This window comes from Blennius ocellaris, assembly GCF_963422515.1.
Source record: "Blennius ocellaris genome assembly, chromosome: 8".
NCBI classification, from domain to species: domain Eukaryota; kingdom Metazoa; phylum Chordata; class Actinopteri; order Blenniiformes; family Blenniidae; genus Blennius; species Blennius ocellaris.
In genome coordinates, this window is record NC_137657.1 from 25,181,317 (window position 1) to 25,209,248 (window position 27,932).

A 27,932-nucleotide genomic window follows, 5' to 3' on the forward strand; every position below is an offset into this window, starting at 1 on the left:
GAACTCCCCACCTTGGGTAAACCGAGACGTCGGCACAGAGTGAGAACAGTGTTGCAGAGAAAGGAGCTCTGTGCCATGCTGCTGCTGGTGAGACTGACGTGTGTTCTTTAAGTGTTGGCCAAGTACAATAGAGGGAGGCGATGGTCCTCCTCTATACTAATCGAGTCAGCGTGCGCTGCCGCTGGTCAGAGCAACCTTTTCACAGCAGAGGATTGACTCTCAGCTTCAGAGAGCATTTATAACACGAGCAACGACTGAAATCTTCAAAGTTTAAATTCTGCACAACTGCACAGTAATGTAGTGGATGGGAACTTTATAGACCAGAGGTGTCAAACACTTTTTAGTTCAGAGGCCACATACAGCCCAATTTTATCTAGAGTGGGCCCGACCAGTAAAATAATGCCTTAACAACATTTACATTTAAACTTTGAAGATTTTCTTTGTTGTCGTGCAGCGTATATATGATTAAAATGTCTATATTTTCACAAAATAATTACAACAAGAAAAATTACTACAATCTCAATATCGAGCCAATTTTAATGAACTCTTCTGGTCCAAACTACTGGGAAATGTATGAAAAACCTCTCCTGTAGCTGTTGCATTATGGGTGTTTTTACAAACTCACCCTGACCTTTGAGGCTAATGCTAGTTTGCAATCTTTAACAGTAGCATCGCACATATCTCAGCTCAGGTCTCAGTGTTGCGTTGTGTCCTCTAATCTTAAGAAATGTAGCTTTTTTGTTTATATTTTACTCAATTTTTTCTTTTACATTTTCACAATTTCCTTGGTGGTTTGGCCAGATTGAACCCTTTATGTTTGACACCCCAGTTATAGACAGACTGATTGGATCTGTTAGTACATTCAGTATTAAGTCGTGTGAATGAAAATCCATTTGCTGTGTGGATTTACGTATTTTCCCAGTATTTTTCCCCCTTGAACTTGTCTTCACCATCGATGCTATCTCACTGGCTAACTGGACAAAATAATGAAACTAAATTTACTTTAATCATACTCCCGTCACACACGTATAAACCACACCATGGACACCATTTTGGATGATTGCTTGACTTACTAATCTTTAACATTAGAAGATATTGTTTTCATTGGCTGCTCCAATGGTGTCATGTTCAAATGGATCAGCCAATGAAAACACATATTTGTGTGTATTTTTGCACATTTCTTAAAAAAAAAAGTTTAATTCAATTTCTTTGTTTTGATACAAGACACGTTGTTTATCTTTCTCAATTGCCTGTTTTACCATGATTTCACAAGCGACTGCTTATAACTCATTTTTCAACCATCCAATTCTGACAAAAAGACTAAAAGGACATCAAAGTTTAGGCTGATTAAAGAAACGTCATGGCTGCTCTGACGACACTGTGACTAAACGCTGTCCTAAAGTCAACATCAGCCAAACGTCAATGACAGTGGCTTGTTTTTGGCTTGAAGGCCTGCCGTTGATCAGCGTGCACTCGTTACCACTTAATGATGTAATGGCTGTAAGTCGTTGCATGGTCTGAACCACACAAAGCCAGCCTTGTCTTCAGTGGGATAAAAGTGCCCACTCTGTCGTACAGATCTGGTTTGCATGCTTGACAGCAGCGTCAGTGACGTACCTGCACAACAGGGTGTCCTCCGGACAGCGCCTTCACGGCTCCTCGACTGCCCTCGGTCTCATAATGGGCCCTGTGGTGGGACTTTGGCTGCACCTCGATCTGGAGGTTGTACGGCCCAGAGCAGGATGGAAGCTGCCAGTCGAGCGCTGGCAGAGAGGGGCTGCGGGAACATGGCACAGTGATTGCATTTATGTGAAGTAGAAATTTTAACGAAGCTATGCTTTGAGAAAAAAACCCACAAAAAAACAAAACAATAGTAAATTATTATTCATGCAGATGGGGTTTTTGGACTTTCTCTACTCGACGTTGAACGTGTGGTTAGTCCTTTCTGAAAGACATTTCCAGTTTACTTGGAATAAAACCACAAGAACACATGGATTTTTTTTCTAAATGCACTTTCTGCTTTCTCCATTATGGACTGATTTGCCCAAGGAGGACTATGGCGTTGCGTCTTTTTTCCAGGGATCTGCGGGTTCCTACACTGGGGGAAGTCTGAATCCAAATGCTTCAAGCTCGCTTTACATTAACCTCAAATTTGGGACATTTTGCTATAATCCAACTGGCTTGATCCTTTCCCATTTCATCATGGTCTATAATCTAATCAATTGAAGTCATTCCCTGATGTGCATAATTCCCTGGGCCGTGGCAATAATTAGTGGCCCTTTTTTTTTTAATGAAAAATAAATGAAAGACGAATGTGCCCTGGTTAGAGAGCAGACTGTTTTGCATTATAGTGTGACAGGTGGAAAGAGGGACAAGAGTTAAGAAAGTGACAGTGGGAAGGAAGACATATCTAGGCCACACAAACAAATCTCACACATACTGACAATCAGAAGCGCAAAACTCTGAAATGGTCACATTTTTACCAAAGACAATGGAGTTGTACAATAAGAGTAGAAGCTCAGCAGCACGTCCTAGCTCAGAGGATGATATCTCTTTCACAGAGCTACAGCTGGCCCTCCTTCAACATCATTGTTCTCCAGATGGAGAGTCAGAGCTTCCCATGTGAACACCATAGAGATATCTAAACCAAAACAAACACGTGCAAGACAATATTTCTCAGTGCCGGATGCCTGGCAAACGTGGAGCACTGACCTGGAGGGTGGCTCGACTGAAACCAATCTCTGGCATCTCTGTGGAACTAACTGGGCTGTTTGTTGACCCAAAATGAACTGATTTCCCCCCCGCAGGGCTTTATCTACCCAGTCGGTGCATGACATCACATGAGCTACACAAGGAGAGAGATGGGTTGACGGCGTGGCGGACCAGCGTTACCAGCCGGCTGATTAACTCGCAGACTGTTTCCCCTTCAGTCCGGCCTGTCACCGTTACTTCCTGCTGCTCACTATCTTAATCAAACACTTGATTTCCGACAGGAAAGGCCGCTATTGGATTGGGGAGGAAATGCCACAATGGAAACGTGACAAATGTTAAAAAAAAAACGTTACCTTGCTTCAAGGAGAGAAACCATTGATATTGTATGACTGAATGTATTTGGGAGTTTGTGCGGGGGTTGTGATAGCAACAATGGCACACACACACACACACACACACACACACACACACACACACACACACACACACACACACACACACACACACAAGTCGGGCAATTCCTGACTGTGAAATATGATTTATGAAATAGTTCTGATCTTCAAAGGGAGCGCATTTGGAAGTCAAACGCGTGCAAGTTTTGGAAATTTGCCAATTGATAAGGCCTTTGAAGATTAAAAACTAAAACAATTGTGTCCTCAAAATGAATAAATAAATTAATTAATCTAAATGTAGAAACAAAAAACAAAAACAAACAAATAATGTCTGCTTTCTCAATATAATTTTTGAGTAAATGTGTTCCGTCCAGTGATACAGTATACAAGCTAAAGATTTCATACACTACCTGAGGTAAGGCTTGGGTTTGGACCAGGAGTAGGGATGCTGGGGCACATCCAGGAACCCTCCACAGTAGTTCTCCTTCTTGAGGGCCATTCGGGATGGGTAGTCCTCATGGCACAGCTCTCCGTCTGGACGCAGCTCCTCTCCACCAGGCTCCATCTTCAGACCCATGGAGGCTGAGTGGTCCAGCATGGTCTTCCTGGTCTTGATTGGGATTCCTTCCCCCATGTCGACCACCCCGTCTGTGGTCAGGGCGTTGATGGCGGCCACAATGGCGGAGTTGGTGTACTGGTTGGTGGTAGCAAGCCAGTTCTCGTCTGTGACGCTGACCCTGGGGGAGCCATGTGGAGAGGGGGCTGGCGACTGGTTGGGCGACGTCTGACGGTAGGAAGTGCCGTTTAAACTGTACTTTCTCTTCCCCATGCTGCCACCAGCGCAACTGCCTCCCGCGTTGCCTCCGCTGCAGGACGGGGAGTTCGGCCTGGAGCCACGAGGCTGCGCTGGCCAGGCTTCCTCTGCCATGGCTCCTATCTGAGGGGAGGTGGACGGCGAGTGGCGAGGAGAGCCTGCCGGGCCACTGGCGTGTGGGCATGACAGAAGTGAGGACGACCCTCGGGGAGAAACGCAGGGCGACTGCCAGGGGGAGTTCTGCGGGGAGTTGTCGTAGTTGTAAAAGCCGGACTCGTAGGAGGAGGCTTCGGAGTTGCAGCTGCGCGAGGAGATGCTGCTCGCGGGGCTAAGGCAGCTGGGATCACGGTAGCCGTCTGCGTTGGGCAGCGTGAGCGTGACGATGGAGTTGACGCCCCGTTTGATGATGTGGTCCTCGGTGCTGCTGCTCTCTTCGACCTCGTCCTCTGGGTACTGGCTGTAAGCCGTGATCTCGATGCGCGGGCTCTCCAGAGCTGGGGCCCCGTTGGGTCTCAAACCGTGCGGGAGGTAATAACCAGATGCGGTGTGGTTGTCATTTTGGAAGCCGTAGCTTGTCTGATGGCAAGAGGAGACCGAGATGACAGGGCTTGACTGCAAGGTGTGGTACTGTGTGGCCAGACAGGGGTTGCCCATTCCAAGAGGAAGGGACAGACTCACGTTTGGTGTGTAGCCGTATGCATCTGAAAAAGAAGCATAATGTTAAAAATAAAGAATCATAAAAAGTGACGAGAATTAAAACACTGTTCTGACAAACACTTTTTATTATCACAATAATACCTTTAAACCCTGTCAGTAGGTTTTTGCTGAAAGTGACAACCTTCCCAGCTCGGTGAACATCTGGAGAAGCTTAACACTCTTCCTAAACAGTAGTTGTTGTGTACTTGCAAGTTGCACAGCCTCGCCGTTTGTTTGATCAGTTCATCCCGGGCTGTGTTCGGCACGCCCTGCTGTCATATGTACTCTACAGGAATTCCTCCAGCAGCGCTGATGGATGCTTTATTTGATTGATTGCATCACTCACTGAGTGAATTAGGCCCTCCCCTGTGGAAAACTGACAGCACTCTCACATCGCTCTGAGCTTGTGATTAAGTCAAGGAGAGTTTGCTGCAGCATTACACACAGATGCGCACGTTTGTACGCACACACACTGACGCGTGAGGGAAAACAAACAAGACGGGCAAGTGTGGCAACGTACAGACTCAAGTCGGGACGGCTTGGCAGGGTGAGCTGGCAGCAGCTGGTTGCCGCGTCAACAGTTCGGCCAACGAGGGTTGAAGTGGTAACGGAGCTTTGAGTCTGAAACCCAGCGAAGGGCAATCCCCTTGATGCAGCATGCTATATTTGTCAACCACAACGCTGAGGATCACATGAAATGACGAATCTGTCACACATCGTACAATATGTGGGTAGGCAAGGTAAAATTAGTTTATGAGTCTATATTTAGAGGTGATTATGTGGTTGTGCAGCAGATACATTTATTAAGCCAGTATGAACTTGTCACAAGTAGATGTTAAGTCACTTTTATTCTTTTAAATATTTGAGAAACAATAAAAATGGAAAAAATTCTCAACATCAATCTTTTTTTTTTTTTTTTTAAAGTACCTCACAGAGTAACACACTCATTCAGGTGATGCTCACCACTGCCCCTCAGTACGCACCTCTCTTCACTTCTTCCTGGACGCCCTGGCTGTGCTCGAACATGTAGCCAAAATCAAACTCCTGCTCTTCATGTTGGAAGCTCATGTCTGTCCCAGTCAGTTCACACTGCTGCAGAGTAAACCTCGGTCTGCCTCTACCTCAGTCCTCTCTGATGCTTTTCTCCTGTTTTGGAGCTGATGATAATCTCCTGCCCACTCCACCCGTTGTGACACACCTCCTAACTTCAGGCCTCACTGACTTTGCTCAAAGTTGCAGCAGCTGTTCTTTTTTTTTCCCCCTCCTTTTTTTTTTTTTTTTTTTTAACCCTCCTGAACGTGCGTAACAGATCAGTGCACTGTTATGCGACACATTTCTTCAAACACCCACTCAAACACACACACTTTCACTTTTGTGAAACCCAAGATTCACAAACTGGTTTTTTTTTCAGGGTCATACGCTTCAAATCTTCCTGAGATAACACAATTTATACCAGATGAGAATTTGCCCCATGAAGTGAATAAAAAGAAAAAAAAAAAAAAAAAGCTAAACCAAAGTGAGTCACTCTCCCAATTGTTTGCAGAGTGTTCAAAGTGCGACGTAAGCAGTTAATTTGAAAACACTGGCTATCACAAAGATTACAGTGTGCTCTTTCTGTCCTCCCCACCAATTTCGCTCAATTATGCTATCATGATCAAAAAACATTTGCTCCCCACAAGCAAACCAGCGTGACTAAAGGACGGCTGGGGTTGATCCACAGGGATTGTGGTCTAGGCAGGGCGCAGACTGACGGGACCTCAGAGGGAGATAGGTGGTCGCCCACAGAAGTCATCTGCAGCCTCTGGAACTAAGAACCCCGGGGCCACTTATCACACATGGCTGACTATGGGTGATGGCAAAACACCAATAGAAGTGTGTGTGTGTGTGTGTGTGTGTGTGTGTGTGTGTGTGTGTGTGTGTGTGTGTGTGTGTGTGTGTGTGTGTGTGTGTGTGTGTGTGTGTGTGTGTGTGTGTGTGTGTGTGTGTGTGTGTGTGTGGCAGTAAAAGCAGCTTTTGGCATACTGCTGAATCTGTGTGTGGTTGAGCACGTCTCCTTGTCAAGCAAGCTACCCGGGATCCCTGGACGCACAGATCACAGCCCTCCCTGTGTCCCTCACACACACACACACACACACACACACACACACACACACACACACACACACACACACACACACACACACACACACACACACACACACACACACACACACACACACACACACACAGTCTGTTACCAATTTAAGGCTTAGTACTGACGGGCTGAAATGAATAATATCACCGCCTGCACCCGTCCCTCTCAAACCTCAAAGACAAAATGTAATTCTCAAAAGCCCCCCCCCCCTCCACCCCACCCCCACCCACACAAAAATTAAAAGAAAGTGACATCAGCACTGGGAGTTAAGACAAGATGCGCAAATGCTGACTTCTGGGGAACTAAATTAAATTTTCCCAACATAAACACTGAATAACTGGAGAAAGAAGGATTTTCTTGTGAATAATTTCCCTGCAAAATGAATCTCGCTACAGTGCATCCCTGAAACACTGCTCCCCAGTTGATCTCTGACCTCTCCATTGCGTTGGGAGCCAAAACACTCTTATTTTAAGAGTTTAAAGTGACATGATCGATTAGCAGGTATAGTGTGCAGACAGCTGCAGCAGGGAAACTTCACCAGCTTTCGTCACTGTGTGACGAGAAGCACCTGCATAGAAATCTGGGGACACCTAATGGTGCAGATGCAAATGGGTCACAAAAAGTCAATTTTCACTGTATTAGCGGATTCATTTATTGCACATATTGGGGGGAAAGTTGCTCATATTATTTACGATTAATAAACATGCAATTCCCACCATCTCGCATGGATACGAGAAATAAAAACACAAAAAGACAATTTAAAAAAAAGCCTAACATTTAATGTTGTGATTTTAAATAAATGTTTAAAATGTTAATCCCAGACTACGGCTGGAGGTTATATTACTGTGCACTTAACCTGGCGGCTCTTTTTAACTGAAAACGTCACGCGTTCTGTTGACCCTGACTTTGACAGTTGGTGCACGAGCTCCCAATCAATTTGCAGCAGCGGTGCCATCAGGTGTCAGCTCATCTCAAACCAGCAGCAATTCAGAAAAAACAAAACAAACAAACAAAACAAAACAAATACTGTTATAGCTTACCTTCTTCTGCAGACTTCATATCGGCGTTGAGAGAGTCGAGAAGCTGGAGTGTCCGCTCCTTGGCTGCAGCTCCAAAGCTGAACTTGGAATGAGCGCACCGGCTGTAGAAATCCTGCATTCAACAAGCGAAGGCGCAACTTTCTCCGGCTCACGGATTAAAGTGTCACGCCACCCGAAAAAGAAAAAAAAAAAGAAAAGCTGACTGACTTCATGCAACGTTAAACAGAAGCATCATTCGCCGGCACTTTTGGAGAGGAGCGGGATTTTCGAGGCGTATTATAGCGCGCGGTGGCCCGTGCGCACCGGTGGAGACAGGAGGAAGCGGTACGAGAGAGTGGCGCAGGTATACGGCTGCTGAGAAGGTGGAAGAAGATGAGGAGGAGGAGGAGGAGGAGGAGAAGGAGGAGGAGGAGGAGGTGGGGGAACCGTGACTGAGGTGAGCTCGGCTCTCTCTTCCAACCAGGAGGTTTTTTTTTTTGTTTTTTTTAAAGAGAGCCTCCCCAGGTCGGTGACGCGGAGCGGTTTTGTCTGAGGGGCCGGCTCTGGCGCTTTTAAACCTGGAAAACACCCTCCGTCCTGTCCTCCCGCCGGCGCACCGCCCATCCAGGCGGATGACGCGGCTCCTTGCAAACCTCCTGGACCGCCTGATGATGTCTTTCACCCTGGGATCCCAGCGGAGGAGCTGTGCGTGTGTTAGTGTGTGTGCGTAAGGGGGGGGGGGGGGGGGCGTGGAGAATCAGCAAGAACAACAAATCACATTTTAGAGTGAAGTCAATGCTAAAAAGTAGTAAATTCTCATATTTTCTATTACAAAAAAACTCGAATGCAACTCTTTATTCTTTCATTTCGATTAGATTGTACTTTATCCATCCCACAATGGGGAAATTAATTTGTTGGAGAAGCAGAAATTAAAAACAAAAACAACAACAAAAAACGAAGCAAAATATATGCTTATACAGAAAGGAAGCAAAAATATACAACATGCTTTGTACAGAATCAAGAAGCAAAATATACAATGTACCTTATCCGGAAAAAGACTACTTTGAAACATATTGATTATGCACAGTACATCAGTGACTGAGTATGGCTGTAGAAATGTGTAAAATAGGTCATATATATGCAAAAAATATATTGAATTAGCCGATATGAAGATCACAACTACTCCACTGTCAAATACCTCCAGTGCCTTGTTTTTCTTAACAGGAAAACAAAATATTGCACATAATATCAGTGAAATGCCACTCTTTGGAATGAAATGACATTTTTGGAAAGTCAAACACACAGAGAAGAATCCTGGACTCAAACTGAAGGACCTCATTCAGCCTGTTGTGTCATCCACTGCACCGCTATTAATGATGTATAGACAGTATTCCCAACTTTAATCTCTCCTTTTTGGACCGTCAGCAAAGCCTTTTTTTAATAGATTTCCTGAGGTAAAAAGACTTGATTTCCCCATGGAAAAAAAGGTATGAGTGTTGGCTTTGGTTGGAGAGGTGTCCTACAGGAACTCCAAAAGCATCATATTGCAGTACTTTTACCGATACCCCTTTAATGACTTTCCTTGTTGACATTGGCAGTCGTGTCATTATATGCTCATCAACATTATTCAAACATTCTCCCCATCCCCATGATTAAAATCAAAACTCAAAAGCTATCAAATGTCAGATCTCAATTGGTTTTCCTTGTGTTTTTTTGGGAGGGGAAATAGGGTTTCGCAGTTTCGCCCAAAATAACCATCAGTCCCCGAACCACTGACAGCACAAACACTCAGTGATCGTCATATCTGTTTTCCATTCTTTCGCATGGAGTCGGTCCCTAATGAATCTGTGGCCGGGTCAGAGTTTATACTTTAAACACCATTCCTTGATTACACTCCAATTACCATTTATCAAAATAAAAATACATAGCGCGTGATAGACTTGTGTCGACGCACTGAGGAGCCACGCTCTCACATAAAGCAACTTCGCATTGCCAACGCTGTTGAGCATCTAAATTCCACCCATCATTTCAGTGCCAATGTCATTAATTATTAGAAACACTTTAGCAGCTACCAATATAATGGAGGGCGAAAGCGGACACTGGTGAACCAAGGCCTGAATGGTAACGATAGGTGCTTTTACAATGCTTTTCAAAGAGAGAGGGAGATTCTAATGAGTCAATCTGTTGAGTGCATGTCTTTTGGCACGTGCGGAGCACTTAAAAATAGCCTCTCCCTTAATGGCGGGCTACGAATAGTGTTGGAGTAATGATGACAAATAGAAGAAACCCCTTACAACAGAAGTGCTGCGAGCTTCACGAGCGCAATTAACAACAGCTTCGACAAGCTACGTTGTAATTTCTTTTGAATGGAGTCCAGGTTTTGCAAAAAAAAAAAGAGTCTCCTGAGAGTCTGAAACGTAGCTGGCAAGCTTGAGGATGATCGTACATAATCAGAAACAGACGGGCTTTTTTTTTTTTTTTTAAGGAGGGGGGGGGGCACAACTGCACAGGGAGAAAGTAATAGTATGCTGTGTTTTCTTTGCCTACAGTAGCTCTCTGGCGTCAGCTGCGGCTTGGCCCGGGTGCATGTGCGAGCTCAAAGATGAAAAAGCACAATCACATACTTTGGGAGATGAATTATGATACAAACCAGCGGTAGGAAAAAAAAAAAAAAAAAAAAAAGACAGAAAAGTAGCCGCACACAACTGGTTGGCACTGTCAGCGGGACGGGGCCCAGGGAGCTTTAAAACCCTGCGGTGGGGCACGCGGCTCGGTGGCAGTCCGACGGCTTATCTTGATGGATCCTGTGATAGCGAGTGCAGTAGCTTTAGCTACAGCCTGTCAGCAATTGTCAGGGAACCTCGGGCCGCCTACAGCGACAGCGTCAGGTCATTAAGCAGCCGATAAATCATTTCAAAGCAGATGTTTGATCTGAAAACCTGATGGTGTAATGATTCTGAACTCAACCTGGTTCTGATGTCGGGATCATCTCAGAGGTTTTTTGACTCTTCTTTGCATCCGGGCCATTTTAACTGCACGAGTCCAGATTCTTATGTTCAAAAAAAAAAAAAACATACTTGCTGAGACTACAGTGGCGCACGCCAAAGAAAACCCTATAGCGCCACGTCCTGCGCTTTATAGGAGAAATAACTTCAAATCCACGTTTCTCTTTGAGACCAGACGTAAAAAGACTCGCCAAGTTTTGAAATGTTGCCTCTCCATGCTACAACCGAACAAATTTGTCAAGCATGGCTTTAATTTGAGCTACACTGACGCTAATGTTTACTCTAATGCAGAGACCATAAGTAACTAAGAACCAATGCAGTCTGACTTTGATGATATCTGGACCATCTACTCCTTAAATTTTCAGATTTGGCTCCTTACGTCTTTCAGCTTTTACAGACGATGACTCGGTATTAAAGGCGTATAAACAGAGTGAGGGAAAGTCAACAACAAAGAGAAAACATTGTGGTACCAGTGAGTGCTCAGTTTGTGATAAACAGAAAAACATGACATGAGCAAACTGCATAATACTAAAAAAAAAAAAAAGACTTCATGACCCGAGAAGTGTCCAAAATGAGTAATGAGAGCAATGAGCTTTTTCCAAGAAACCTTTCAGGATGGAGCATTTCTTCAGTGTTACTGTGTGTTTTTGACAGTAGTCAGAAGCCCATGATCCAAATGCGTTACACGCTTCTGAATATTACCTGTGATTGAACTGCTGTGTCTTATTTCCACATGTCACAGATCAGTTCTCGTTACAAGACAGATCCTGGGTGAGATCAAAGGGTTAAACGCAGCTTCATAATCTCTCTGTCATAATACAATTTGTCTTCATAGCAAAAGTTTACCCTGAAACTAAAAGTGAATCTGTATTTCTTTTAATTAAAAATGATCACACCTACACTTAGAGCCTTATATTAAAGTTTATGGTGTTCACATTTTCCTCAATATGTTCACTATGTTATGTTTTGTTTAACTGTTTTACGCTCTTTGAATTGTTCTCTCGGGTCTGTTTTCACTGCTTTTAAAGCATGGGGCATAAAATGATCACTTTTTCCAACACATTAACACGTATAGTGGCATAGTATAGAGTTATATAGTGTGTATTTAATCCATATATTTAATGATAGTTGTGGGATGACGTTAGTCAGGCGCTAAAAAGGTGGAAGGATGAAAACGTTTCAACGTTTTCCTTCTCTTTCCCACACGAGAATTTTTTTTCCCCATTGTCTTCCTATCCTTAGTTTCTATACATATGCAACAGATTTTTTTCTTTTGTGTTATTTGTTTGAAAACACATTAATATAACCAAAAACATTTTACACTTTTTTTATTGTACAGTCTCATATAGGCAATCTACGAAAAAATTGTACTTCATTATGAATTAAATAAGGTTGAAAAGAGGAAGTGGTTTTGATCAGAGTTGCACAAATTGATGGAATATCACAGACTGCAGTTGGAACATTTTATGATGGCAGAAAATACTGGCATTAATAATAAAACACACAATCCAACGAGTAAAGTCATAACTAATTCAACTTTCATAGACAAGAGAGGGTTAAATGTGTGTTTGATTCATAATAGATACTGTATGGTGCGTGGTATAGGTGAATGTTTTATTAACTTCTTAGGTAATTTTGTCTAATCATTGTTCTTTTTAAAAATTTTATTTTCACGACAGTTGTGTTTTTGATCTGCTTCTGCCCTCTCCTGCACAGTCAGGTTTTATTTCTTGTAATTCTGCATTATATTCTTCTTTTGTGCAAATTAGACAATTGATTAAAAGTTTCACTGAGGTGTCAGAAGATTCCTTTGAGCCAATTAGTAGCTATAGTGTTATAACCCCCAAGCCACTTCCTTTACAGAGCTGTAACCATTTTAAAAAAAGTAAAATTTTCTCTGCTTACATGGAGTCAAGGTGTTTACAAAAAGTTGTGTTTTCCTCTATTTCCACACAGATGGAATAGGAGCATTTTCAAAAAGTCCCACCTTGAGAGCCATTTTCAATACGTTGCATTTTCAGTGACTGCATGCACCATTGTTGTGTACATGGACACCGAAAACGTAATGACTGTTTTCCATTTTCACTCAAAAACATTGTGTCCAAACAAAATCAACTAAGTTCAATCTGCATACTGTATCAGAAATATGTTTGATTAACATGACAATATTGAGTTCCTCTTTGCTAAATGGTTCATTCAAATACATGTTCGGGTTCAAAGGGACTCAATCTACTTAATTTGAATAGGCTTGACTCAATTACGTTAACTCAACAAATTATTATTTTCTGTGTAGTAGGGCCTTCATATGCACTCACTAGCAACTAATAGTCTGAAAAATAGGGTTTGTCAAACTAGTCAAAACATTGTTTTTACGTATTTATGTGGAATAAGAGGAGGGAAGATGAATGCGTCTATTACAACAGCGCAACATGTTTTTCTCCCCCGTTGGAATTGGACTCGTGGTCTTGAAAGTGGGAACGTTCGTTCTCTCTCCTGTATTGGATATCTGGAGCGGGGACTGGAGCCGTCGGTTGGAAACAGGTTGTTCTGAAGTCTCTGCTTCCACATCTTCTTGTGGAAAGAAAGAAGGAGGTTGTAATTTACGGCGTTACTACATCTGGCCCCCGTGACACGGCACGCAAGCGAACGGCCACCGCATGTCTGCGGAGAGCATTAGCGACGCGCTGCATCCCGCGAGGAGGATTTACGAGCGGCTCGAGCGCCGCGCCTCGAAAAATGATCATTTCTCATGTCCTTGTAAACAGAAACACGCTGCTTTCACATTTGCACAAATTGAGCCGTCGCCTGTTGTGTTTGCTGCTTTGTCCTTTGTAAAAAAAAAAAAAAAAAAAAATGTTTTTATTCCCCGCTCATTTTCTCGCTCCCTGTCATGAGATGGTGGGGGCAGTTGGGATACACGCTAACACCACATCATCTAGATCAGCCTCGCTCCAGTTTTCCTTGGGGTTTCTACTACTTTATGTCGTTGGTATGTTGTTTTGGTGCGGTGCATCACCTCTAAAAAAAAAAACAATGAAAAAAAAAAGGAGGTGGAAATCTTTGCCAGCACCAGTTGATGATATCATAAATGACAAGTGTGGCTTTTGTAGCATGAGTGCTGTGCTTACCGCCAGCTTCTGTAATATTTACTACCAGCGGTTTGGCTCCCAGTTGAGGCCACAGCTTGGCATGATCGGACGACATTTCTTAGAACGCTGCGTAAAAGATTTACACGTAAAAGATGGACCTGATCTTGACAGGTATAAATAATCATATCTTTGGCTTTCCAAGCTCTGGGCTTAATGCTGTCATATTTGTTTGTCTAGACATCAGGAATGCTACCATTAGGGGAGGAAGAGAGAGAGAGAGAGAGAGAGAGAGAGAGAGAGAGAGAGAGAGAGAGAGAGAGAGAGAGAGAGAGAGAGAGAGAGAGAGAGAGAGAGAGAGAGAGAGAGAGAGAGAGAGAGAGAGAGAGAGAGAGAGAGAGAGAGAGAGAGAGAGAGAGAGAGAGAGAGAGAGAGAGAGAGAGAGAGCGAGAGAGAGAGAGAGAGAGGGGGAAAAAAAAGAAAAAGCTCCCGCTTGAGGCAGATATTAATGTGGACACGAGCACTAACAGGACGTGTACGCCCAGAGAAGAAGTGCAGGGTGAATCTGTGCAAAACACACAAATAAATAAATAAATAACCAGGGCTGCAAAGCCAAGTTCTCGTTTTCAAAGCTGCACACTTAATCTGCTCTTTTTTTACAACGTATAATTCATGTTTGACATATCCGCTGGAAATGTGCACACTGGCATCTTCGGATCCCGACACTGTTATTATCTAGTTTCTACGTTTTTCTATGAGCCATGACTTGAAATCAGGCAGGGTTTTTTTTTTTTTATTAGTGGTAATCACTCATTTGTGTTGATACAAGTCTACTGCTCACAGCAGAAGTGGCAGCACCGCGGCTACAGACGTGGTTTACTGGTCACCGCTTTTGATTTTTCTTTCTTTCTTTCTTTCAGTGCAGCGTGGCGATGCTGCTAAATGAAGAAGTCTGCGGCTAATGAAGGCGAGTTGTGAATGGCTGCATCCTCTGGCACACTCACTTCCCCACTTCTCCTTTTTTTTTTTTCTTGCTTTTGTTAGTACACAGGAGGTGCATACTTGTGTGCTCACAATGGAGAACTGCTCGGAGCTATCTTAGGCATGTCTGGACGCCGCTGTATGTTTAGCTACTGGGTCTTTTTTTCTCCGAGATTCCTCTTCTGAATGGGAAGTCGCGTACGAGTCTGGCCCGCACGCCGGAGAAGTGAGCGGCTGTCATTGTCACACGGCCATTGACTAAGTTCGGTGTGTCCTTAGAAAATCAGGAAGGAGCTGTGTCATGCAGCCGCCTTGTCAGTGTTTACATGCTGCTCTTTTCTTCTTTTTCTTTTTTTATTGAGATCTTTCTGGAAGCACTCTTCCTTTGATATAAGTGAGATAAATGCACCACTTAAAGGTATTATTACCCACTTACAGCCGCGTGTTCCGCAAGTCAAACCAGGAAAAGATGAACTGTATAAACATTGCAGAAAAGCTGATTTTTCTTACACATGTTTCTGAGACACCCAAATTTGAAATGGAATTTGCGGAGAAGTTGACAAAATATGTCAAATCGCTGGCGGAGGGCTGCAGTTTCCTCACTTGTGTCACCTTGCAAAAGTGTTCCGATGTTCAAAAATGCTCTTTTTTGTTTTTAATTTTTGCAAAACAGTCTCATCGTTCTCGCAAATGTTAAACAAAAACCTTGAAAGTCTGAGAAATGAAAAAAATAAGCTGTCAGTTTATCAGTTGGGTCTTCATCCAGCAGCTTCTGCTCTCCTGTGAGCTCCATTCAGATCCACATTGCGATGAAATGGTTTTTGGCCTGGGGAGAGACCCGTTCTTAATATGATCAAGAGGAAGAAAATGTGTACTTTCTGGAAGTACACGTTTTAAGAAGCCAGTTAAATATCAAAAAATACTGGTATTTAGAATCGACACCACTCGATGTCGCTGTATTACTCGTATGTAGTTATAGAATATGGAAAAATAAATGTGACTAATACAATATACCCATTCAAATTAAATTAATTTTTTCCTCTTCAAGATGGATTTCTTTTACATGGATGCGACTCAGGCACAGTTCACATGACAATGAAAATGCATTTTTGAGTTTTTGTTTCAGAGAATGTTCACATTTAAACAGCAACCTTTTGAAATCAAGGTCCATTTCCACGGAGACTGCAGAAATGCTGAAAACTATGTAGTTAGCATGCAGGGCCATGAGTTGATGCTGTTGTTTGTTTTTGTATTAAAAGATCAGCAGGGTTACTAAATTCCAGGAAACTTCAAAGTTGGGAAGGTTTCATGGGAATAAATGTGAATTATCACAAATAAACCAGGGATTTACCAAATGGAAGTTTTAGGGTGTATATATATATATATATATATATATATATATATATATATATATATATATATATATATATATATATATATTTATGATTTATTCCTAAATCATATGCACACTGCCTCCTGCAGAGCTACTAATGTTTAACTTTCAAATAACACATATAAGTGTTCAGGGTGTGGAATTTAATGGTTTCTACGATGCAGCCGAGGACAATTCTGCATTGATAAAGCGACAAAACATAATCGACGATAATGAATATTTAAAAAATTCCCGAGCTTAACTTCTCATGGAAATTTACCGGAAATTTTCAATTTGCAACCCAAGTGCAGAGAAGAATATGCTAGAAAACAAGTACACAGACATTCATATAGATAAACGACTAAGTTGGATTGCTGTTCCGGTGACTCTCATCTATAAAAATCCCAGGACAATGTGGATTGGGAGTCATGAGTCTATGGAGGCCGCTATTGTTATTGTTTATCTGCTCGTGGATGTGCAGAACTATTTAGTACAGATATGCTATGCATGCACAGTAGCAAGTTGGAGATGGAGCATTTCTGAAAAGTTGCAGTCTGGGAGAACATTTTCAAAAGGATGTTATCAGTGGCACCAAGCACCATTGTTGTGTAAATGGAGCCCCAAAATGCATCATGCCAACGAGGCCTTACACTGCATCCTATAGTCCAGAAAATACAGTAAATTCTGCAAATATCATGGACATGCACGCAAACTTTAACTGAGTTTTAGTCTGGATTTTGTGGATTTTTATTCCAACGTTGATGCAATACTTGAAAAGTACCAATCTTGTGTGATCACAAGAGCAAATTGTCCCCAATTTGTTATTTTTCTCTCTGTTTTGAGTTTCAAACTAGTCTTTAACATGAGGGATTTTCAAATGTGGCACCGTTTAAAAGGGGAATAAACAGGCTTCTTGGTATCGTAAGATTTACTTTGTTACATTCATTACTTTTTGTGCTGAGTTTATTTTCGCAAGGAAAACAGGGGAAAGATACAATGCACAAAGGCGCACCCAGAAAGACAGCACGAACTCAGAGGGAAAGGTAAATCATAAAACTATGATAATGCTCTCCATTGTATGTTATGGTGCGGATTGAATACAGCTCCGCGGGGTTGAACCATCTGAACAGTGTTTTTCTAACTAATGATCTATTACTGCACACCGTCAGAGATGTTTTCTCTGCGAATGCTTCTGCTGACAGTGTGAGTTGTGATAAGAGCTCCACCATGGGCACTGTATCTTACCCACATGTGTAGCTAATTCAGAACCTGTGGCCAATAACACTTTCTATAGGTCAAAGGCGCACGACCTATGAGACAATTTTCCGACATCAGTTCGAACACAGATAATTATTCAGGGAAAGACGTCTAAGGAGGACCATATTGCCAGTTTTAAACAAAACACAAGGATGTACGCTCTGTTTTTCTTCTTTTTTTTTTCCACCACTAACCCAAATGTGTATTCATTCAGTTTGCAAACTCCAGTAATGGTTATGGGATTACGAGGGTGGATGGTTTCATTTTTCTAGCCTATGACTGTCACATCCACGTCCATTACAGTGATTTAAACCCAAGCATATATGCCAGGGCCATTTTTACTGCAGAGCTCTCAAGCTTGGCTGCTCTACATTAAAACACATTTATATAGTCCGCAGCAGCCAGAGTCCTGGTTATACTGGAGGGTCACTCACAAATCAGAGCTCAATCTCCACCCGCCTTGAATCATCCCGTCGACTGAATGTGCACAGATGATTTGTCACACATTGTTTCCATTGCTTGACAGGACAGGTTTACACTCTGGATCGCTCGACACACACACACACACACACACACACACACACACACACCCCCACACACACACACACACACCCCCACACACACACACACACACACACACACGCACATTTAAAATTAACCGAGAATTGCGCTTTTACTAATGTGCATTGCGCTGAAAAGCAGGTTGATAAGGTGGTATCTTTTATCTGTAACGCTGAAAATACATGTCCACAGCACATTTAATCCCATAAAAGTTCTAGAATCAAGCTTCACTTTTCAAAAAGTGTAATTGTAGAACTATATTTGCGTAGCGTTACAAGGAGACCGGCGCCACCCACCTGGACTCACACTGCCGTTACTTACATTACCCAATAGCTAGTAAATCCTTCATGTCAACATGTCCATTTTTTTTTTCCTTCTTTTTCTGAGGACATGGGCTATTTGGATTTGGGATTTTCCCAGCATGCCCTTTTTCATGTAGTTTATTTTGTTTTAATGACAAATCATAATAGAAAATGCATAGATCTGTAGCTCCGTTGCCACATATGGCTCTATTGTAGAGCTAGAGTTTTATATGTTTATTTATTTTAATTTGAATAACACACTCATTTCCCCCCCCAAAAAACTTTAATCTGGCCCATGGGCCTAATGTTTAACACAGCTGGCTTAAGAGGTTATAAACAGGTAAAACTACTCTTATTGTTTGAAAACATCAACAATTCTCATAAATGAACAACAACAAAAATATCTGAACAGTTAAAACATTTGCACATAAAATATATAAAATAAATTTCGGACTTTACAATAAATGTGCCAAACGCATTTGAATTTAAATGGAACAATGCAGAAAGCCTGTGATAAACTGTAACTATTCCCGCGTAGAGCCTCACAAGTATGGAATTTAATGAAGCAACAGAGAAAAGTGAATAGAGAAGTTCTTAGTTGAACCTGTCACATTTTCATTAAGCTTTACATATTATAGCTTTAAATCGTCCATTTGATTTTATTTCTTGGGGGGGGGGGGTATTGGTTATTGTGGTCCAAATCAGAACATAATAATATGCGTTGAATCTGCAAATAACAAATTAACCGGTCTGAGGTCTGTTTGGTTCTGTTTGTGGAGCTGGAGAACCCTGCTGCCCCACACAGAGCCACCACCTTGCAGTGGCTGCAGCACAAGAGACGATGGATGGACGGTTCTGGGCAATACTTCTCCAGATTACCTCTACAAAAGTTACATAAATTTTTGACGCAATTTCGTGTCAAAGGTTAATTTGCAAAGGCTGATTGGCACTTGGTTGTGCAAATTTCCACGGTATTCACATGGAAACTTTAAAAAGCGATTTACATTAGGTTAAACTCTTTACCTCCGGCTTGTTTCACCTCGAGTCCCACCCTCTTTATACTCTGCATCCTGCCAAACCGTTAGTAATGCTGTGATTGTCATGAAATGTTGATTGACCCTGTGACCTTTATATTACTGCCTATGTATCAAGTCAGCCTTTCAATTTCCAAATGACTCCATATCTCCTGAGCCTTCAGTAATGAAAGAGACATAATATTTGCCGTGTGCTTTCCTGGTCCCAGCAGGGGGGGACCTATTGATTTTGGTGACCTTTTTTTTTTTTTTTTTTTTTTTTGCCCGGCATTGCTAAAGTAGAAGAAAAGCAATGAGAGACGACTGCAGGTTATGCTGCAGAGTAACAGTGGAGCTGCTTATTTACTGATCCCCATGGAGACCTGACTCAGCATTATTGTCTTGTTTCGTGGCTGCGACACACACACACACACACACACACACACACACACACACACACACACACACACACACACACACACACACACACACACACACACACACACACACACACACACACACACACACACACACACACACACAAACTTTTTGGATGGTATGTATAGTATTTTTGTAGGAAATGAAACAAGCAGGGTACATATATATATATATTTTAGTCCATTGCGATGAATCAATGCCTCATTTATGTAATTTGAGATAACTTCTGCTATTTTCAGAGAACATGCACAGCATGTCTCTTCCTCATATGTTGAAGACATTGCACAAAAATCCAATAACCTGGATTCTATACGTTGCTTTTTTGAATCACTTATCACTGAATACAAGGGAATAACTCTTGGGTTACTTTTAATTCTCTCTCCCTGCACATGTTCACTGTGTCGTGTTACTGTGACACATTAGCTGAGATGTTCGCGCTGTGTGCTTAAGGGTAGTCATTCATTCCCACGTTTAGCTGAAAATACATCAGTTGCCTGGAGGAATATGATCTAAAAGAGTGACTGCAATATTGAGCAAACCTTTAAAGTGTGTGAGAAAGCTCATTAACGGTTTTCATTATTCACTTGTGTAACTGAGTTCGGAAGTCCTAAAAATCATATTGAGATACTTTTTTCGAGGAAAAAGGTTATATAAAATGACAACACAGTATTTATCTTTTAAACCAGCTTTCATGTTAAAACGGAAAACCTTTTTGGGTGTCCGTCTTGATGACAGCAATGCTTGTAGCCTTTGAAAACACAACATTTACATGTTACTGGACATCATTTTCACAACGTTGCCAATATTGTCACAGTGATGGCACTTTTCGGAAATGAAAATGCAGAAGGATGCATTTTAACTTGAAATGGTGTCGTGTATGCAGGACCTTAGACAGGTGAAATGATGAAAACATTCTCAAAGTCAAAGTTTTTCTGCACATACAGAACACTTCGGTGGAATTTAAATTTGATCTCGCTCGCCCTCCCATATTGCTTGTCCATATAATGAGCATATAGGCAAAATATATAACCAAAATTGAATAAAAATAAGAAAACAGGAAATATACACTAGAAAAACTGTGCAGCAAGATTTAGAAATAGGAATTTAAAAAATCAGAACAGAGAAATAGACCCTGAGCTCGTACAGGAAACTGTGTCAGAGCAGCATAGACAATAACACAAGTAGTGCAATGAACAATAAAGTCACACAACATACACATATTTTGAATAATTGACAGTAATTACAGTATAATACTAAAAAGGAAAAGGAAAAAAAAACATCCCAGCTGAGATGAACTGTAATAACACCATGATACTATTCAAGCTAATTTTCTACACCTAGTATAATGCACTTTAGGGCTGCTTATTGAATTATTCCTGTTCTGGAACAAATATTTTTGAGTCATCCTGGTTTTCGATTTTTTGTCCGTCACAGAAAGATTTTCTGTCCATGACTTTCTGAAGTTCTGGGAATAATAATCAGATAAAAGATTCATTTAAGCTGCCATTCCATTGCAGGCCTTGTAGACACAGGGTTTTATCAATAGTACTGAGTTCAAGATTAGCAGAACTGTTTTTTCCAAGTAAACAGTAGTTTGGTGAAATCGTAACTGGAAAAGTAATAGTTGGCCCTGGAACTGAGCAGACACATGCACGCACACACACTTTATACAGGGTCTAATTTACTAGACACAAACGATTACTGACAATAGTAAACATTACAGTAACTTCATGATGCATGTAATATTCTGTGAGAGGAAAAGTCTCATATATCCTCTTCAGTTTCGACAAGTAGGTCACTCCTGCTTTATGGATCTTTGTAGGGACACGTTGAAACAGGACCTGATCCATTAGCGTGTGGTAATGCATTCTTCACTGCTGTAATTCAAGCTTTAAGTCAACTTTATAAGCGTATCGTTCTCCAGATCTCAGCGCGTGGCAGCTGATTGACAGAGGGAAAATATCAAATAAAAAAAAAAAATCATTCTTGAACGTTGACGTAACCGGGGTTGGGGGTGGGGGTTAAGGCCTTTATTCGTTGCTGTTCAGGCTCGACGTGACACTTGCGCTTCTGTTACTGCGACTCTGTGACCCTGACCTTGGTGTTGGTATTGACATGTCATAAAACAAGTAAAAATAGCCGGATCCCGGATTACAGTCCAGCAAGTCACACTCTGTTTGGAGATCGTCCAGCGACCCCTCCGACTGAAGGAGTCCAGCAAAATGAGCCCAGCTGGATGGTCATGTAGAGCTGCACGATACCGACGGAGACGTCTTCCTCTTTTTTTTCTTTGCTCCTGTCTCGAGTCACTGCCTTTCCTTTTGTTTTTGTTTATTTTTTTAATCTCCCCTCTGGTGGGATCCCCTCTTCTGTTTCCTGTTGTTTGTGTGAGTTGCTTAGAAACCATGGCAGCTGTCCAGTTGAGTGGGGATTTTTTTTTTTTTTTTTTTTTTACTGGCATGACTCAGAGGGTCACAAGGTTACAGGGTCAGCATATGGCTTGGATGCTTTACAGTTTTAATGCTGGTGCTTTGATATATGAGCAAACGTAACGCTTTGTTCTGTTAAACAGGTTTATCTATCTCTTTAACCTCAGAATGGTGTCCAACAGACAGCGAACAACTATTACGATACACAAAGTGATTTAAGCATCTTTAAGACAGAATCTGAGAAATGTTGATGTGAATCACAGAGTGTTTGAAGTCTGCAGGACACCAATGAATCTCTTTATCTTGAAACATGGAAAATGACCATGTTTTAGACAAAAAGTGGTGGTTTTCCGCACACCGCGCTCATCGGCTTTATTGCTCGCTCAGCAATATTTGTTACGACTGTGACTCATTGGTAGATTCGTTAGGCTTTAGCATGGAAAATAAAACCGCTTCAGTTTGAAAAACGCCAGGATTTGAGCCGAATTAATTATGTAATATCATATCATAACTAAAAGGTTAAGATCTTTTGGATTGGACATTTCAAGAGGGAATCAGCCTTAAGAAAGACAGCCATAACTAAAATGGTTATGCGATTGCATTTTTGGCTGCTTACAAGTTCTCTGAAACGACACGACACGATAAGAGCAGAGGCAAGAAAGATTTAGTATTTCGTGAAGTTTCTGGACGTGATGCCATGCACAATGCAATCACACACATACAAATGCTTGAGGAGTGGACTTGAAGGCCACTGCTGTAGCGGTCACAGCTTTCCAGGTGTGCACACTTTAGAAAAGACAGTCTTATGGTTTTTATTAGCCCATATAAACTTTATGCTAACATACTTGAATTGTTTTCACATTTTTAGGGTTTTCATATTGACTTGGTCTCGGAGTAGAGGACGACAACTAAAATAACTACTAAAACGGTAAATCGTTAATAGGTTTTACCGGCCTTTTTACGCTGGACTGGAATAAGACCATAATGGTGTCGAAGTCACTTCAGCTGAGAAGCAATAAATACATGAATAAATCCTATTAATCAAACTCTGTGCACTTTTTTTTTTAATGCAAACTAAATATTCTTTGAGAAACATAGGAACTTTGCACAAACTAATTCTCACAATATGGCTTTGAGGGTAAAGCTACTTTGCTCATAAGATAGCTGCTTTTCAACCGCTTCACTGTGATCATTGCTGCCGCCTGCTGTTCAGTTCTGGGTGTCAGTGTTGTATCAAGACCTCTACTAAGATATTGTTAAACAACATAGCTATACACTTACAGCATCATCCCACTTGGCTTCGCACTTGTGGTTGTATGTTTTGCACAGTTGCAATTTTCTTTATTGTTCTCAGTCCATTTCAAACTGCTCAAGGATTATTTTTGGCTTCCTGCCAGTGAAACAATCTTAACGTGTGATCACATTAGTGTTTTTAGTAAATCGCTGGATTTGCTTTAGTGTTTTTTTTTTTTTACAAAAGAATTAATCAAAGACATCAAACAATTACAGGAGGGTTTTTTTTGTTTTTTGTTTTTTTTAACAGGTTTCTTCAATTTGTCTTTGGTATCAATTTGTTGGCTCGACCAATCAAGCTTGAAACCCCAATGAAACTGTTCAGAGTCTGATCGAGAAGAGTTGACGATATGTTGTAAGTAGCGCTGTCTTCTGAATATGCCAGTTGTATTATTTCATCAACATTTTTCCCAAATGAAATGAGTTTCTGAATGAACGCAATGTTTACAAAAAGACTGTCATTCTGATTATTTGTGTCCACGCAAACAGCGACTGAGCCAGTCGCATTTAGAAGTGAGTATTTTGGTGACGACACGCACACTGCTCTGGTTCGTTCCACTTGTGTACACGTGCCTGCCGTGGCAGCAAGCGGCGAAAACACAAAGACCCTCGTTAAAAACTGTTGTGATTCACACTGTGTTATTAGTCAGCCACCTTCCTTTGATTCAGCCCCATCTGGCTGTGGCGCGACTGGGCCGGGAATGCATCACGTGAGGAATGAACCGCAGAGCGTTCAAGAGCTGGACGACCATGCCGAGGCCGAGGTCTGACCTCCACGTGCTTCACCTGTTCGCACTGGTCAGGGTTTACACAAGGCCGTGTTCTGCTTTTTAAGGTCTTTACAAGGTTTACAAGGTTTAGCAGCTACCACACACATACGCACAGACACACACACACACACACACACAGGCCAAATTAGAATGTGTGTCCGGATGAAAAACTCATCAGGTCAGAATGACTCACGGGTGGCTGAATTCCACAAACGCACCATATTCATACACATGTCGAGTCAAGAGGAGAAATTGTTTTTCTTCCCACTCAGTCGGTTTTACACCATTAAAACACTGTTGGGATCAAACCAGACCAAATAAAGTGCCGTTCCTCAGGGAGGGAACGTGCCGCCCTGCTGAAGGATCCATTTGAAGTCCTTCCCTTCCACCACGCAGCTCCCCTCCTTTCTGGAAACCCAACCCGGTGGTATATTTTTCACCGGAGTCCTACAGCGGTGTTCCCGACCTCAGACAGTCTTCCACAATCAGGAGGAATACCCTGATGCTGCAGTTTGGACCCTCTGCACCGAAACCAAATAGCATAATTGTGTAATGAGGGATCCCTCTCCAGGAAACATACTCAAATAGGAAAACTGGCTCCTGTTCCTGCTGATAACTCGCACGGTTTATTATAAAAGCACAATTTCAGTAAGTAATAGTCTCAATTTATAAATTTGGGGACTGTTGGGGATCTGGGATTCGTTTTGGCGTTTGGTTGCTTCTGCCAACGCCACAGCGAAATTTGCTGACCACTGAACAAATCAGCATTTTCAGTTAAAACATTTTCTTTTTCGTTTTTTTTTTTTTTTGCAGGATGACTCAAAACGTAATGATTCACAAGCTCCTCTAAAGTAAACCAGTGTCTGAGGATCATGAGCCCGATGCGGGTGTGCGGATATTGTGCAATTGATAAAACATTGCGGGAGGAGCTGCGTGTGTGAGGAAGTACAATATTTCGACGCTACAAACAGGATGCCACACCAGTGTGTGTGAGCTGAACTGAACTGACACATCAGGGCTGTGTTTCCACCTGTCTGGTGTGGGCGTTTTTTCTTTTATTGACATCCAGAGGTTAACACAGGTAACTATGCATACTGCGGTGTTTTCAAACTGGGCATGGCTGCAGCTGAAGTCATACACGTGTGCACAAAGATCAGCAGGTACACAGACCAAGTTTATCCAATTTAACCCAAAGCATTAGAGGAAATGCACAGTTTAGTAAGAGGAAGCACAGTCATTCACAAAAGCTGGTACACCTCAAGGATTTTGTTATTATATGTGGTTCCTTATTCAGTTTTTCTTTTTCAGTTTTAATCGTTCATGATCTATAGATAAAATAAGATGTACGTTTCCAACCACAATTCCTAAAACATCCTTTACAATGTGTCAAATATTCACTCAAAAACAGTCGGCAATAATTGGCAAATCCCAGATAAACACAACGTTTCAAGTGAAGACGTATCGTTTTTGCATTTCCGTTTCAGAAAAGTTTAGTTTTTACTCAGCATAGTTTTGAAAATGATGTCCGATTACACAGAAACAGCAGAAACGCTGAAAACTGTGGAGTTTTCCAATTAAGTAGACACATGCGCACAAACAGTACGCTATTAACATTAACAATCGTACAAAAACATATGTATAGATGATGATCAAATTGGATTGCAATTATGGCGACTCTCAACTATAAAACTTCAGAGTCCCAGGAGAATATGAACTGGGTGTAATGACACTGAAGGCCACCATTGTTGTTATTGTCCATTTACTTGTGATGTGCAGAAGAACTGTTTACCTCGGCAGTGGTAACATAACTGTTTAATGTGCAGTAGCAACATTTCCACCATCTACATGGAGGTGGAGTCCGAGCATTTTCGAGAAGTTCCATTTTAAGTGGTTTCGAGCACCGTTGGTGTGTAAAGGGATCCCAAAAATACATTTAAAATTTCTCATTTTCACTTGAAAAGCTTTATTCTTTTTCCCCCTATTAGATAACAGTGTCCCAGTTTTATAGAAACCTTTTTTTAAGTTAATTGAATGTTAAAATCAATGAACATGTAAGTCATAGAAATGATAGAAATTCACTTTTTGTGTGTATTAATAATTTTTGGATTTAAAATTTAAAAAAGGTGCTCTAATGCAGAAAGAAAGCATCAGTGTAAGATCTTTCCAAATGAATCTAATTAATCACCAAGGGTTCAGATCAGTTACAAGTAACTAAAGCCAGGTCAGAGAGTCACAGGTAGCAGCTGTCTCGTTTAAACCACTGACATTTATGCTGTGTTGTTTTGTTGTTTGAAGCCTGTGAGCTGTCAGAAGACCTTTAGAAGAAGTGTTGAGGCCAAGTGAGGGATTCCAATAAATCTAAGTCATCTGAAATTAATTAGTTTTTTTTGTATCCAGGTCCAAGTGTTCAGGCCAACAAACCTCAAACTGTGATCATGTCAGCTGCACAAACACAAAAGAGTCTGATTGAGTCTAAAATTTGGAATGTTTTTTTTTTATTTTTACTGTAATTTGTTTTGGACGCCTATTAGAGGTATCCACATCATACATGTTCTTCCTGTGCATGTCTGGGTTTTTTTCCATACATTTTTTTATACACACACACACATATCAGATGTTTAGAGTCAGATCTTTTTCCTGACAAACACAATGTGTGGTGGCACGAAGGTGTGTTGTACCTGGAGTCTTCCTGCCTCACTTCAAAAAGCTGTGGTTCAGCTGGTGGATCTGGAGAAAATCTTTCAATCGCATAGGTGTAGGTTCAAATCCCCTTCTCTCTCTGTCCATATCAAAGCATCCTTGCGCAAGACACTGAACCCCAGACTATTCCAAATGGATGGATCGATCACTTTTGATGGCAGCCGTCACCACTGCTGAGTGTGTGATATTTGTAAAGCCATTTTGGAAAAATGGTATATAAGTAAAATCTATTTGCCAAAAGTAAAAAAAAAACGAAACCCTGTTTCGATTCAATGCCAGACTGTTTATGTGTGGTTTGCATGTTTCACCAGTGAGGGTATGCATGGCGTTTGGCTTCCTCCACAATCTGACATGTGATTATTTGGTTAATTGGTGAGTTTGCACTAACCATAATGACCCACACTGAGATAAATTTGGTACAGATGATGAATAGATGTATCTGACTGTTCTGATTATGAGGACTAGCTGTCCTCGCATGTGGAATCATATTTACTGGAACATATGGTGAAGAAAAAAAAAACAAAAAAACCTCACTGTTTAGATGCTTGTAGGGTTTCGGGATTGTGACGCATTCCCACCAGTGAAGATATGAGATTGTGAAACGCCGCATGCCTCGGTGGTGCGTTTGTTTGTCGGCCCTGGCAGCAGGAGGCGGTGTTACTCAGTGGCTCCCATGTGTCACGGCCTCACCGCCATCAATGTACGGTCCACTGCCATGGCTTCTGGGAAACCGTCTGGACCCATAATCATCCTCCAGTAAAAAGAGATCTGAGGGGGCCATGCTGCCAAGAAAGAAAGAAAAAAAAAAAAAATAGATGAACATGCCGAGAAATGCGCACATGCACAAGCGAATCTATGTAAGCAACGTACGCCACGCACCTGTGCACACATGTCAAGAAAGGTTTGTTGCCAAATATAATGGCTCTGTCTTCTCGAGCGATTGTGGCCGCGTGTGTAA

General features: G+C 41.8%; 1 protein-coding gene across 4 annotated transcripts in view; it reads right to left on the minus strand.

Moving 5' to 3' along the window:
- The window catches only part of LOC308133120 (nuclear factor of activated T-cells, cytoplasmic 1-like), a 69,692-nt gene extending 61,723 nt beyond the window's left edge, over window positions 1-7,969 (minus strand). The window contains exons 1-4 of one of the 4 annotated variants that reach the window (XM_080500406.1): window positions 5,598-5,824; window positions 5,135-5,295; window positions 3,515-4,619; window positions 1,618-1,777 (exon numbers count right to left, since the gene is read on the minus strand). In XM_080500406.1, coding sequence (XP_080356532.1) covers window positions 1,618-1,777; window positions 3,515-4,572 — 1,218 coding nt within the window. In that variant the 5' untranslated portion in view covers window positions 4,573-4,619; window positions 5,135-5,295; window positions 5,598-5,824. Of the gene's footprint in view, window positions 1-1,617; window positions 1,778-3,514; window positions 4,620-5,134; window positions 5,296-5,577; window positions 5,825-7,788 lie in introns of those variants that run through there. The other 3 variants (XM_080500403.1, XM_080500404.1, XM_080500405.1) reach the window with 3 other exon arrangements.
- Window positions 7,970-27,932: the final 19,963 nt, after the last annotated feature.